A 14,939-nucleotide genomic window follows, 5' to 3' on the forward strand; every position below is an offset into this window, starting at 1 on the left:
CAGGGGATGATGGGGCAACATTATAAAGGCAGGTTGGGACAGAGAAATCCGCACTGGGCTAAGAGCTCTGAATGACAGGTCTCAGGGGTCTGGGAGTGAAACACGCTTCTGAGCAGGCAGGTGACAAGATAAAGGCATGTTTTACAAAGGCAGGGGCCGGCCCCCAAACCGGCAGCGCTGTCGGGTGATTTAATTTTTCAACACTAGGTGGCACTGTTTTCTTTGGTAATTGGACTTTCTGGCTAGAACTGAGAGGAAACCAAGCCCTGGTGATTCTTTTTGGCAAAAGGCCCATTTCTGGGTGTTTGAGAAAGAACCTGTCTTAGAGAAGGCACCTGGGCCTGCTGCCACTAACTAGGATGAGCCCCAGCGAGGAGGGGGCCCAGGACTGAGATGTGAAAGGGATTCCAAGGTTACCTTTCGGAGAGGAAACCCAGGCCTCCAGGAAGCAGCCTGCTCAAGACCCAGGGCCAAGTACAGCAGCATGGCGGCTAGCTGAGAGCCGGCAAAATTGCGAAGATGACAGCGCGCAAGATGTTAGTGCACCCACACAGGCAGAACTTCAGGAGAAGGAAACCAGCGTGGATGCGAGCCTGGCTTCAACAGTAAGGAACTCCATGTCTGCCCCAACATCTTCTCCCACACAGCTGGTTCTACGGGAGCTGTGGGGAGTGAGGTGGGGGGTGCGCTGGGCCCGGTGGGGCTCCCAAGTGTGGGTGGTTTTTTATAATGGGTGATTTTTTATAAGTTTTTATTCTAGTTTTTAAAAACACTTTGTTCCAGTCAACATTTGGAAGATACTTACTTGGAAATACATTACAGGGGGCAAAAATTGTCTACGGTGACTTCAGGGCTGCCATGGATGACAATTTGGTGGGTGTCTGAGGATAAGCCGGGGGTGTGTTGTCATGGTCTGGCTGGCAAATTTGTCTGTTGACACTTGAAAGGGCCTATAGTTCCTCGGAATGACTTGGGTGTGCCTCATTCGCGGAGGCAGACACCGAGTGATTTTTCAGCTCATAAACCTCTCATCAGCCGTGGCAGACACAACCAGTATGTTCCTCAGAAAGTCCGAGTAAAGGACTCATTTCAACATGTGAAAGAAGCTTGTGACTTAGATAAATAAACCATGCTTTGAGAAAGCAAGCACTCTCCTGGAAAGAAAAAGGTTACCCACCACTGACTTGGTTTATAGGGTTCAATTTTCCTCTCCAGGTAGAGATCTGCACGAAAAGCTTTTCTACAACAGTCACAAGACAAACGATGATCTGTATTGCTCAAAATATTTTGCAACTGCTTCAGACCTTCCTGTTTCAAGACCTTCACACGTACATTTGGCAAATTGTTTGTGAAAGTGAAATAAGGTTTTGTAAGAGATAAAAGCGACTAAAAACAAAGGCAGGCCAGGCTGGAGAATACAATATTCAGGATCTAAAATGCTAGAAGCCCCTCCTCCAGTCCATCCAATGTCCAAAGGAAAGAGGCCAAGGAAGCTCCTCAGCCAATGTCTCCCGAGGCCATGGGTCTGCCTGCAGCTGCAGCAGGAGGCCCTGGGACCCCAGAGACCAGCAATGAGCAGCCAGCTGTCAGCCTGTCCTCTGGGCAGTGATGGAGTTGGAGCTACGAAAAAGGAGCTTTCAGAGAGCCCAATCTTGGCCACCTCAACACAACTTTTCTTAGGTGGCTCACAGTCCCCATGGACAATTTACAAATAGAAGGTGGAAAGAAAGAACAGGGCCACCCACTTACACTCAGAATAGAACCTTCTAAAATGACGCCTGTGAAGGACACACATTATTAGCTATAATCTGGTGTATCCGCTTGCTCTCTGTTTTAGATCCTCTCAGCAATTTATAGTCACAGACATTCCTATGACCAGTGGCCGCCTTGGCCACCTCTGGGGATGTAAGACTGTAAAGAAACAACCCCCTGGCCCCGACCAGCCCCAAACTCAGCTCCAGGCCCCCTCCAAGCCACTCGCACAGGAAAGGCCCACTCACAGTTGCTTCCCTGGGTTCAGTGAGCCCATGTCAATCTCCTGGTCAAACTCAGTGCGAATGTCGTTGAGCGAGCCATCGTCCCCGAAGGCCCCCCACTCCATATTGATACACATCCGCCCCTCGTCACCTTCCACCATGTCGATGTGGCGCATCTCTTCCATGTAGCAGGCGTTGCTGCCCGTGCCTGCCAAAACAAGGGATGGCTATGCACACACCTGCTCCAGCCCCTTCCCATCCCTCTTCCCTCTTACACTACTGTCCCGAGACTGCCCGGCCAGGGTGGCTGGGATTTCTCACTGCAGACTCTGGGGTCATCACAATACATGGTCTAATCTTCTGCCACCCCCAACTCCATGAGTCCCTGTTCAGCTCTCCAAAGTGATTGGACCATTATCTTCTAATATGAACCAAAGGAACAACCAACCCATGGGCCCCTTCTCCCTTTCCGGCCCACACCCCCATCTCTTGGCCAGCACCGGCCCTCATGCCCAGTATTCGCTTACCCACAATGAGACCAATCTCACAGTTGTGGTCATCATAACCACAGGTCATCATGGTCCCAACTGTGTCATTCACCACAGCCACAATGTCGATATCAAAGTCCTATGGAGATAAAAGGGAGGGCTCTGACCTTCATAATCACAGAGGGCAACTTTCCTAACACCAGCTGTACATCACTCCTCCTCTTTCACCTCCTCCTTCTCTCCCTCTCCCTCTCACTCTCTCTTTCCCCTTCCCTCCCCAGAACTCCTCCTGTAATAAGACTTTTAACTGATTCTCTCTCTGCACCATTCCACTCCCATGTCAACATCATTCCAACTTTCTTACTTAGAAATGATATTCAAGTCTTCTTCAGGTTAAGAACTAAAGAGTTTTTCTTGTGCCAAGGCTAAGATTATTTATCCATTGCAATAATCTAAAAACCCCCAAAGCAGCAGATCATATGCAAAATTATTGAGTACTTGTGTCAGGGAAATGAGAACCTCTCCTTAAGCTCCACAAAAGCAGATCATGATGAGTCAAGGACATTCAAGGAGTCTTCAGGGTGGACCCAGAAAAGCCCACAGACCCCAAGCTCCTGCCACCCCACTCACCCCTCTCCGCTGGATGGCCTTCCGGATCAAAGTGACAACGTCTCTGCCTTCCACTCCACTGGACTTGAATCCCTTGGTCCATGAGACCAGGAAACTCTGGAAAAGGAGCAAGGAGTGAATACTGATTTCCCACTAAAACTGAAACTCACACCATACCCCTCAAACCTCCATCATTGGCAGAGACCTCTGCCACTGGGGTAAAGTCGTGGTTGAATATTTGTATTACTTCCTGGCTAGCCTAGGAAAAAGAAACTCAGGACAACCGTCACTATAAGACACAGTCATGTGCCCCATAACTATGTTTCAGTCAATGACCGCTTGTATATACTGTGGTGGTAACAAGATTATAATAGAGCTCGATAGTTACTATTGCCTAGTTTAGATACACAGATATCACTGTGTCACAATTGCCTATAGCATTCAGTACAGTAGCATGCTATACAGATTTGTGGCCTAGGAGCAAGAGGCTGTCCCATACAGCCTAGGTGTGTAGTAGTAGTCTGTACCATCTCGGTTTGTGTAAGTGCACTCTATGATGTTTACACATAAGTGAAATCACCTAATAAAGCATTTCTCAGCACATATCCCCATTGTTAAGCAATACATGACTGTACTAGTTTCCTTACATCAGTAACTCTCCAAGCATCTTTCTTCCGAGGATCTTTATCACAACACTTTAGACTGGGGAGTTCCTGAGTTCTCACTGTGGATGGGATAAGGATACTGTGCAATGTGTGTGGGAGACAGAGTGATAAAGAGCACTCCCAACCCCCCAAATATTTCTTCACCAGCCCCCACACTGACATACACAGTCACCCAGAAAGGCAGAACTTCATCTCCACAATCCTCCAGTGCTACCACCAACACCACAGCAGGTGGCTCAGAAGTCCCTCTCGGCCCTCCCAGCCCCAAGAGTGAAGCAACAAAAGTGTCCGAAGAGCCCATCTTACCTCGTCTAGTTTAGTCTGGTGGCAGGGAAACGAGAAGGTGAAACCCAATGGGAGCTTCTTGTCTTTGATTTGTAGCTTATCCATGAAGTTAGCCAGGCATTCGGCAATGTGGTCAAACAGCTAAGGACACATGACAGGGTGGTAAGCAGAGAGGTCGAACAGCATAGAGATTAAGGGCGTGCACTTCTGGCTCAGCAAGTAACTAGCTGAATGTGTGCAAAACCCATTATCTCCTCTGATATCTTCATTTGCTCATCTACCAAAAGGGGAATTATAACTGGACCTGTCCTCATGGAGTTATGAAAAGGAGTACATGAGGCAATACATATAAAGCCTTAACATTAGTTTTTGCCCACTAAATATTGTCCTCTCCTTAAGCCATTTATCTAAACTGCTGTCCAGATAACCCTGTGAGGTAGGGGAAATCATGGCCAACATTAATCAGAAAGTCACTGCATGCCTGGGGAACAGAACATTCTTTGGTGGCCCTGTCAGAAACCCATTGACATGGATGCCCAGTTGATGACCGTACCAGAAAGGCCAGCCTATCTTGCTGCCAAGAAGTATTTTAGTATCCCTGTCTCTGGTGATGGGGTCGGGGGTGGTTTGCGGGGACAACATTGTCTGTTGGCATTCTATGAACCAACCTAACAAAAACAAGCAATTTTTACATTTTCTTCTCCATTCTAGAAAACTAATCTGAGGGCAATTCAAAGAAGTTATCTTTGTTTTCTAACTTTCTAAACAGAACATCCAGTAAGTTCATGAAGAGCGCTGAGAAATAAATAGCGTTTTGTGGGTGAGCAGCCTCACAACCATGACCACATACACTCACTGTGCAGGACCCAGAGCTCCTAAGCCTTAGAAAAGCAGTATTCACAATAAACCAGGCTTTCAATCAGCTCCAAAGCCCACACTCTCCTGACTTCCTTCTTGCCCCCGCCTACACCCTCAAAGAGAAGCTGCTGACCCCTCTAGGTGTTTGAGGGCTGAGACCAGAGGCATTCTGCTGTAAAAAGTAAGCACAAGCCAAAGAGGCTGGGCAGATTCCAAGGGCCAGGTTGACTACATGGCAAAATCTAAAAGCCAAGGTGGGTAAGAGGACAGCTATCCTTTAGATTCGACTAAACCATGGCTTTTCAAAGTGTGCTCCTGGAACAGCAACCTCAGCCCCATCACCTGGGAACATGTTAGAAATTCTAGGGTCTAGGGCCCATCCTAGACCGGCTGTAGCAGAAATTCTGGGGGCGGGACCCACTCATCTGTTAGCAAGGCTTCCGTCCTCCAGGTGATCCTGGAACAGTAGTTTGAGAACCACTATGCCAAACCACAGAAAGTATTTACATTTTTAAAGGAACTGAGAGGTTGGGAGAGGGAAGTTGACAGACCTGTTGGCTCTCCTGATGCCTAGGGTATGGTCAGCAGGAGGGACCCAGGAAGACAAGGCCACCACAATCTGGAAGATGGCCAGATCTAACTAAACTTCCCGCATCCATTCTGTCTGTCCCTCTGTCTGATCCCATGCAAAGTTAACAACAGCTGAGGATGAACCTTCGACCTCCAAACCAAAACATTTTCAAGAGCAAAGGCTGGGGAGGACAAGGCTCTCTTGCCATGGGGATCACCAGTGCAGGTGAGCCAACTCCCTTGAACAGAGTTCAAGTATTTTAACATGAAAATAGGGAAATATTCAGCAAATTCTGTTCTGTCGGGAAGGTGACTGGAGTTGAATTATATGATACGTATATTAAACAAATTTCCAGCACCTTCTTCCTGGTACTCTGGTCAAAATGATCTTTAGTACAAATAGTTTTTATCCAAAAAAAAAAAAAAAGAGAGAGAGAGAGAGTTGCAGAAGTTGTGCAAAGAGAGGGGGTTAGAAGGGGGAAAAGCAAAAGGGTTTCTCCTCCCCCAGCTCTGATCACTGCTTTCTTTCCAATTGCGCTCCTAATATAGGAAGGTAGAGAAAAATAGGCCACAAAGAAGCATTAAATACTGCTCTGCCCAATACAGTAGCCACTGGCCTTCTGTGGCTATGTCAATTAATTAGAATTTTTAAAACAGGCCGGTGTGGTGGCTCCTGCCTATAATCCCAGCACTTTAGGAGGCCAAGGCGGGTGGATCACTTGAGGTCAGAAGTTCAAAGCCAACATGGTGATTCAAAAAATTAGCTGTCTCTACTAGCTGGGCCTGGTGGTGCACACCTGTAGTCCCAGCTACTCGGGAGGCTGAGGAAGGAGAATCGCTTGAACCTGGGGGGCGGAAGTCGCAGTGAGCCAGGATGGTGCCACTGCACTCCAGCTTAGGTGACAGAGTGAGACTGTTTCAAAAAAATAAAAGACCTTAAAAATTCAGTTCCTCAGTCACACCAGCCACACTTCAAGGGCTCGATGTCACAGGGTCAGTGCCCATCACATTGCACAGGGAAGGCAGGAGACAGTTCCATTGCTGCAAGAAGTTCCACTGGCTAGTGTTGGGTTCAAAGAACCTACATCTTTTCTCAGGTGAGAAGAGGAGACCTTCTGCTTCCTTGAATTGAAAGACTATCTCATCCTCTTTGAGGAGGATCTAAGGGTGAGATGCAGAGAAAGAGTTAACACCTTCCTGTCATAAAAAGGCTCAAAGGGCATCATTTTATGAAGTTAAAATGGTTTCCTTTTCCTTACTGGTCTGAAAACCTGCTCACTTCCCTTTCCACAAGATATACTTTTAAAATCTTAAGTGGCTGATATTCAGGTTTGCAATCCACTGATCTTCAGGAGAAGTTAATGTGCCGGACGACAGACTTTACCCAGGGACCCCCATTGCCCAGGTTCACAATTCTTCAAAAACCTTTGCAAGTTTGGGATTTCAACATTTGTTCTTGGTTTCAACTAAATTGTATTTTTACAATCCATTTATTTTCCTTTAAGTAAAATACTGATACCGAATACCAAAAAAGGGGGGGAAATATGGGGAAAATATAGCACCAGTAATTCCATCACTAAAATAGCCACAATGAACTTCCTTTCAGCCTTTTTTCCAAGTGTTTTCTGCTGCTTTTAGGTACATAGTAGTCTTTCTATTCCTTAGGGTCAAAGATACCTATATTTTCTTCTAGTTTTCTTTCTGTTTCATTTTTAGATAGCATTTTTTCCACTTACTCAAAATCTTTCTAATATCCCAGCAGTTTTAATGTTCTTCAAGGTGGGTCTCATAGTTGTTTTTTGTTTTTAATCCGGACTAAAATGTTTTGCTTATATATTGCATGGAGAGTAGATTTTCTTGATACTCTCTAACTAGGTGGTCTGAGCAAATTTAAGGTTAAATTTTTCAAGAAAAACTTCACTCGCATCTTGAATGTTTAAAATGGATTCTTTTTCTCAATTGGCAGAGATGCACTTCATTGTCCTTGCCAGGCTCTAAGGATGGTGCTGCAGGGACTGAAGGTGCCTGGGCCCTGCATGTTGTCAGGGTACAAGCAACAGGGAGGGTGTTGTTCTCGTAAAACTTAAAAATCCACCTAACACATCACTGTCAAGTTACAAGTCTTTTACATAATCACAGCCAAACTTCAGATGTTATTTTGTTTGTTGGTTTTGTCTTGTCTTGTTTCTTAAATATTTATCATCTGGGGGATGTGGCCCAAGGCAGGAGATTGAGGCAATGGGAAAAAAAGGCAACCATATCCCCCAATAGGGAACAATGCAATTACTAGCCACAGAGAGTGATAGCACAAGAAGCTATTAGATAAAGAGACAAAAACCCCTGTGAAAAAACAGGGCACTAGATTATGCACCAGCACTAAGCAAATACTTAACAGGTATCATCTCCTCTAATCTACACCCCAATCTGTATACTATCATCCCTTTTTACAGATGAATAAACTGAGGCTCTGCCAAGCCCTATCATCTGCCCAGAATCACATAGCTAGAGTGCCTGAATACAGGGCCCAACCTCTTTACTACCTCAGCTTGGTGCAGGCATAGGAGAGGCAGTGGAAGGGCCTCTACCCTTTGTGTCCCTCCTGATGTTATACTGGAGACACGTGACAACTTCGGTAAAGCTCAAATGCCCACAGCCCTAGGGAAGCAGCCTCCCTTCTCCAACCCCAGCATGATAACGAGGAAAGCAGGTTTACCTCAAGGCCACCCCAAAGACAAAATGAGTCTAAAAATATCTCCCCCGCGTGTTCTACTCATGGTCAGAAATTCCTTTCCCAGGAGGGAGCCTTGTGTGGGAGAGAGAACAGCAGACCAGGAGTCAGAGGGCTTGACCTCTTCCAAGTCCTGAGGCCCAAGATGTGACAACACTGAACAGCGCCTTACTTGGATTTAATGCTTCTTCTGTAGTCACTCCTTTTAATACATGTTGGGTATAAAATACAACCAGAACAGCCTGAGCTCGGGCCGAGAGGGAGCCCTTACAGCTGTGCTGGCATCCACAAGTGTCTTGGATGACTGCCTATCCAAACACTGGGAGCGGCTGGAGAAACTGCAGAAAGAACATCCCAAGGAAGTTTTTGTCACCAGGGGCCGCCCTGAGAGAAGGGTCATACCTGGGTGCCACTGCCTCGCATGATGTCCTCGGGGATGGCATAGATCTGGTTCTCCATCTCCACCTTCTGAAGCCCATTGTCCGTTACTTTCACCCAAAGCACACGGAAGTTGGTCCCTCCAAGGTCCAGAGCCAGGAACTCTCCGTGTTCTGCAGAGAAAGGAAAGGTCACTATTAATTTTGGGCAAAATTCTTCCAGAACCACCAAGACTGAAAACTCCAAGTCCCTCCAGGAATATCTGTGGGTAAGGGGTGGCCAGTGGGATTCACTTATCTCTACAGACATTACATATAGTCTAATTTCATGCCATGCACCTTTACATTATTGTTATTTTTTTAATTCTCAAGAGCTTTATTAAAACCAGAAACTCACGGGGTAGTTTTTTTTAAACCCCTCCCTCCCTTCCCATCCTTTCCTCTGAGTCTCCAAAGTCCATTGTATTATTCTTATGCCTTTGCATCCTCATAGCTTAGTTCCCAATTATGAGTGAGAACATTTGATGTTTGGTTTTCCATTTCTGAGTTACTTCACTTAGAATAACGGTCTCCAATCCTATCCAGGTTGCTACGAATGCCATTAATTTGTTCCTTTTTATGGCTGAGTAGTATTCCATCACATATACATTACTTTTATAATTCAATCAACAATAAGACAGTTACATCCAACGATGTGCTCACCCCTCCTGAGAGCTGACTATCTCCTCAGTGCTTTCAGCAAGCCCTATGCCAGGGGTCCATGCTCCATCCTGTTCCTCCTACCCCCAGAACACCAAGCTGCGATCACAGTATTAAATTTACTTTCTGATGTTTGTATATCATGTTTGCATATAATGTTTGCGTACTGCAATTGCAGTACTAAATTTACTTTCTAATGTTTGCATATTATGAGGCCCATGTCCTGTAGCAAGATCAAAGGGGTCAAGCAATGGAGTGGAATGAGGTCCAATTCACTACAAACTAAGAGGCCTGGTGAATAAGCCAAGCAAGTGGCCCCTCAAAGGATCTCAGGCTTATTAGAATGCAAGAGAATGCTGACCCCAGAGCGTGTATGTACGACAACAGTCAGGTCACTCATGCCACAGAAAAGCTCTGAGAGAGCAGGAGAGAGGCCAAGTGAGACTCCAGAAAGGAGCCACAGACACAGATGGGTGAAGACTGTCATGCGTCACTGGGAAGGTGCAGTTCCTACCCTCCAGGAAACAGCAGTGTAGACAGGAAACACCCAGATCCTGGGTAATAATACCACCGACTCTGGGGAAGGGCCCCATTGTGTGGCACAGAATGAAAGCGCTGAAGAGGCACGGAGCCTGCAGCGGGACAGGGGCTGGTGGAGCAGGCAAGGCGCATCCCCAGGTGACTGCCAACCGCGAGCAGCACCGCCAGTCTTCTGCTGCCCTGCCACGACCTTCTCAAAGGATGCAAGGCAATTAATTTCCCCAGGGGTTCACTTATTGGCATGTTTGTCAACACTCAACCCCTTTCCCGGTGGGAGAACAGCAATGAAGTGAAGCGGAACAGGTCAGAGGTCAGGGAGGGGCTCTGACTCAGTAACCCAAGAATGTTTGTTTTATACCCAGCTCCACTCAGCACCTCCAGCACTTAGGCCCTGAGAAAAGCCACATCTGCCCAGCTCCCTGAGAGCATCACCCACAGTCCCCAGGGTCCCAAGGGGAAAAAGGGTAGATATCATCCACCAGAGACCACACAGGCAGAAGTGTGTCAGGCAGCGTGACACACGGAGACTGGCTCTGGATCTGGAGTCCAATCACCTGCTCCAGAACCCCGGCCACTTTCCAGCAGAGGCAAGTTCCTGAGCCTCTGAGCCTCAGCTGCCTCATCTCTAAAATGGGAACATCGCGTCTCATTGGGTTGCTGTGAGGGGAAAAATTAGACAAGTGTGGTGCAGGACCAAGAACTCAGGACATACTGACTAAGTACTAGGTACTCTCTCTCCGGGCTCTTGGCAAGCCCTGTCCCACAGCGTCACTTGAGTGTCCCAGGCCAACGACAGCAGAAGGGATTGCAGAAACCTGTCCAAGAAAAGTCACTGGAATCAGCTCCAGTGACTACAGCATTCCTCCTTAGGGGCACTACTTTTCCATTTCCTGCCCAGTGACTAGAGGTGGCCCCACCCCTAGCTACAGCTGCGGGCTAACTACAGCAACATCGCCCTCATCTGGGGTTAGCCTGCCTGCCTCATGGCCACGGTTGACTTTTCCAGACACTCCAGCTCTGAGCCTTCCCCGGTAGTGGGAACTCAGCCAAATTCTAGGAAACGCAATGTGGTGGCTGTCATGAGGGATGAAAGGGATATCAAAAGATGAACTGCCTCATCAGCACTCTCAAGTCCAGGATACACGCGATCCGCTGAATCAGTGACCACAGGGGACTGAGGCAGCGAGGCTGCCCCGGTGGGTCGTCATCCGAGGCCAGCCCAGCTGGACTCACCAGAGGCCACCGCTCCAGCAAGAACGGGTGGTGTGCAGGATTTTCTGATGGACTGAAGGGAAAACACAAATAGTAAAGTATTGCTGATAACCCTGTTCCCAGGAGGGAGGTCCTCTCTTGCTTTGCTTACAGGACTCCTCTGGAACACACATTCCCTGACACCTCTCCTCCCTGCGGCTCTCCTCCACACACACAGGAAGCCACAACCACCATAGCCAAGGACTGCATTCCTTCCAAGCCCGGAATGTGAGGCAGGCCTAGCACTGTGACTCGGCAGTCCTGAGATGGACCCTCTCCTAATGCCCACACATGAGAGGCTCCCACAGAGCAGTGGTGAGGCACTGGACCTCAGACAGGTGGGCAGGCCTCGTTTTGAATTCCAGCTCAGCGGTTTCACTACCTGTGTGGTGTGGGCACATCACAGGGCTCTCTCACCTCACCTGTAGAACAGGATTCTACAGCGGTTGTGACGCTTACATGAAACATGGACTATGTTGTATGTGAACATACAGAAACACACAGGCCGGATGCGGTGGCTCATGCTGGTAATCCCAGCACTTTGGGAGGCCAAGGCAGGCAGATTAGTGAGGTCAGGAGTTTGAGACCAGCCTGGCCAACATGGTGGTCATGTCTCCACTAATGTCTCTACTAATACAAAAATTTGTCGGGCATCGTGGCGTGGCCCTGTAATCCCAGCTACTCAGGAGGCTGAGACAAGAGAATCACTTGAACTCAGGAGGTGGAGGTTGCAGTGAACTGAGATCTCGCCACTGTATCCCAGCCTGGGCGATAGAGCCAGACTCTGTCTCAAAAGAAAGAAAAAAAAAAACCCAAAGAAGAAACACAGTAATTATTCCTCCGTTAATAGATCTTATCAAGGTACTTGTTCCCTTTCTCCCTGTCAAGGCCGTGGAGGTTTGTGGCATGCTCTGGTGTCCAGCAAGGCAGGACAGAGGTTTGGTATAACTACGATTGGCACTAATTTGTGGGTGCCAAAAAATGGCATGTCCAGAGTGTCTACAACATAGGGCTCACGTGACATGGCTATAAGCGCACAGCAAATACCATTGCCAAGGACTTTCTTTCATTCTTAAGAAGGTCAAATCTGTTTCCAAAAGGGCTCTAGTGACTAACGGCACTGTGGAGGGCAGGGCTAGCAGCACAAGGGAGGCAGCTCAGGGGCTGCTGCCATAGTTGAGCTGAGCAGCAGTGAGGGCATGGGCTCCAGGGCCATGGAGGGTGGCCAACCATCCCAGTTTGCCCAGGATGGAGGGGTTTCCTATGACATGGGACTTTCAATGCCAAAACTGGGAGAGGCTCAGGAATCAGAATGCTGGACTGTATTTGATCCAACCATACAGCCTCCAGCTCTTCCTTGTCACTCAATGCCTGAGGCACGCAGCCATAAACTTGGAGTGGGTCAAAGACACACACGCATACTTTCACATTCAGTTCCTGAACCAGTCCTATATTTATAACTTAATGCCCCTAAAGGGACCTGCCCTTCCTGCCCTACAATAGCACTTCCAGTGGCCCCAGGTAACTGCACTGAACATCCAATCATTCTCTATGGGGTGACTCTGGGTTGAGGGGATCTTGTTTTCTTCCTTTAGTTTTCAAGCACCTGCTAGCACACAACAGTGGACTGCTCTGAGAACGTATGGCATATACTCCAAATGAAACGAGGACCAAAAAGATACATCTCCAAGTCCTAAGCAGGTAATGAGGCAAGACACAGGTCTCAAGGCACGTATTTTCCATGTACCCAGAATTGCCATGATCACTACCACACCTGGCAGCCTCTTTTTAACCCCCAGGATTCCAGTTACTCCATTACAATGCAATGCCGGCCACCATTCAAGAGCTCAGCCATACAGAAGTATTCAATACTCCGTGTCATTAAAGGCATTGAATCACAGTTAATGCTGGTGTCTGGTACAGACTAGGAATGGAGTGAGCTGATCTTCTACATCATTTGTTTTCAAACGCAACAGAATGCTTATTTCCAAATAAAATTGGTGGACCAAATACCACAACGTAAAATAGAGAAAAACAGAGCTGCTCCAACTGAAGGGAGAGGCGTGGAACATGTAAAACACATGACTAGCACCCCAAAGCTCCTAGGACACCTCTTGGAAAGCATCACTCTGGTGCTCTTTTTACCCAGGAAGTGTTTCTTAAGTTCAAAATAGGCGCCAGTCACAGAGAGGTGTAATTAGCCCCACAGATGTGAAACCACTCTTCAAAGGGTTAAAACACGATTACGTTTCAATATTGTGTAGGCTTTGAGCATGTTCAGCTTTTTAGGCAGGCAGACCTGGGGTCAAATCCCACTCTAACATGTATTAGCCATGTAGCTTTTGGCAATTTATTAGAAATCTGACACTCAGATTTCATCATCTGTTTTAAAAGGGTTATGATAACCTCCTTCTAGTCAGTACCTCCCTCCACAACCCAGAACGAGAACACAGGAAAACACACACATATACATGTACACATACACACACACGCCTTGTCAAGATTCAGTGCAAGGAAGTGTAAGGCATTTGGCACAACGCCTGACAATGTTAAGTGCCATCTGCTGTACTGAGGCTATCTATCAGTACAATCTTCAATTTATATTGCCTGGACTACGTAAGTCCACTAATTAACTTGCTGTGTGCTAGCTCTGGATGTATGTCTCCGCTGTACAGTAGTTAATATAATGCAGAGCAACCAAGATAAGGGCTTCTTTCGGGTTTAACCAGCTTCCATGCAACGTATCACCAGCCCGGTCTCCCTTTATCACATCATGTGCTTGCATTATATGGCCCGATATCTCTAATTGTTTTGTCTACATGGGCCTTATCTCCCCAGCACAACTTTCACTCTTCAAAGGCAGGGCACGAGGCAGCGTAGCACACTGCTGCTGCACAGAGGACCAAGACTCGGAGAGGACTGTTGAATGAACTGAACAGCTAGGCCTGGGTTAGTAAGAGAAGAATCCATACATTGTGCTAGCAGCATGGAAGGTACATAAAATGTGCCACTGGTGGCGTGCTTAAAAGCCCAGGCATTAGCAATTCGGCTGGCCGAGTTCCAATCCCAATGCTGCCACTTGCTCACTATGTGACTTTGGGCAAGTTGCCTAACTGCTCCAAATCTATTTTCTTTTTCTGTGAAGTAGAGTTCAGCATACCTACCATTGGATGACTGTAAGAAATGAGATAGCTCAAACACAGCGTTTAGCACAGTACCTGGCACTTACGATGTCTACAATTTTTATCATCACCATCATCACCGTTACCATCGGCATCATGGTTCCCTGCTCTCTAGAGGGGTTAAGTCTGGCTAGAGGATGGAGGTATACTTACCTGTGAAAATAATTCACAATTCAGAGGTGAAGAAGAGTCACATGATCGATTTGACACTGCCTTTACCCTCGCTCTGTCTCATGAGGCATAGTTATATCCAAACGATCTTGCCAAGACAAGGGTGATAAAGACACCACAAAGATACTTCTTTTCTAAGTTAGACCATGCGGCTGGCACATTTTCAGTTGGGTTGTACTTGAGCTTCTTATTTGAATGATACAAAGCCAACTCGCATTTAGGATCCATTTAAAAAGATAATCATCTGATTTTCCCTAGAAACTTTTGTTCAGCGGCACAAGCCAATGTAAACTGTGAATCTTATGGCCATGGAGTCAGGACTATCTATGCTTACATCCCAACTGTCACCGTCTGACCACAGGTGACCTTGGCAACCATCAATCCTTTTTTAGCCTTGGTTGCCTCATTTTTAAAGTGAGAATGACTCTCTTGTAAAGTTTTTGTAGAGAGTAAAATAGATTTATGTAAATGGCCTAGTACAGACACCATGGGTGCTCATTAAATGCTATCAATTCTTCCTGCATTCCCTTTTTTTTTTCG

The 14,939-nt window shown here is 47.1% G+C and overlaps 1 protein-coding gene across 1 annotated transcript in view; it reads right to left on the bottom strand.

Annotated features, from left to right (window-relative positions):
• HK2 (hexokinase 2) overlaps nt 1-14,939 on the bottom strand; it is a 57,371-nt gene that overhangs the window by 17,152 nt on the left and 25,280 nt on the right. Inside the window, exons 3-7 of the mRNA XM_050754300.1 lie at nt 8,582-8,730; nt 4,045-4,164; nt 3,095-3,190; nt 2,504-2,603; nt 2,001-2,184 (exon numbers count right to left, since the gene is read on the bottom strand). Of these exons, the coding sequence (XP_050610257.1) occupies nt 2,001-2,184; nt 2,504-2,603; nt 3,095-3,190; nt 4,045-4,164; nt 8,582-8,730 (649 nt within the window). The remainder of the gene's footprint in view (nt 1-2,000; nt 2,185-2,503; nt 2,604-3,094; nt 3,191-4,044; nt 4,165-8,581; nt 8,731-14,939) is intronic.

This window comes from Macaca thibetana, chromosome 13, assembly GCF_024542745.1.
Source record: "Macaca thibetana thibetana isolate TM-01 chromosome 13, ASM2454274v1, whole genome shotgun sequence".
Lineage (NCBI taxonomy): Eukaryota > Metazoa > Chordata > Mammalia > Primates > Cercopithecidae > Macaca > Macaca thibetana.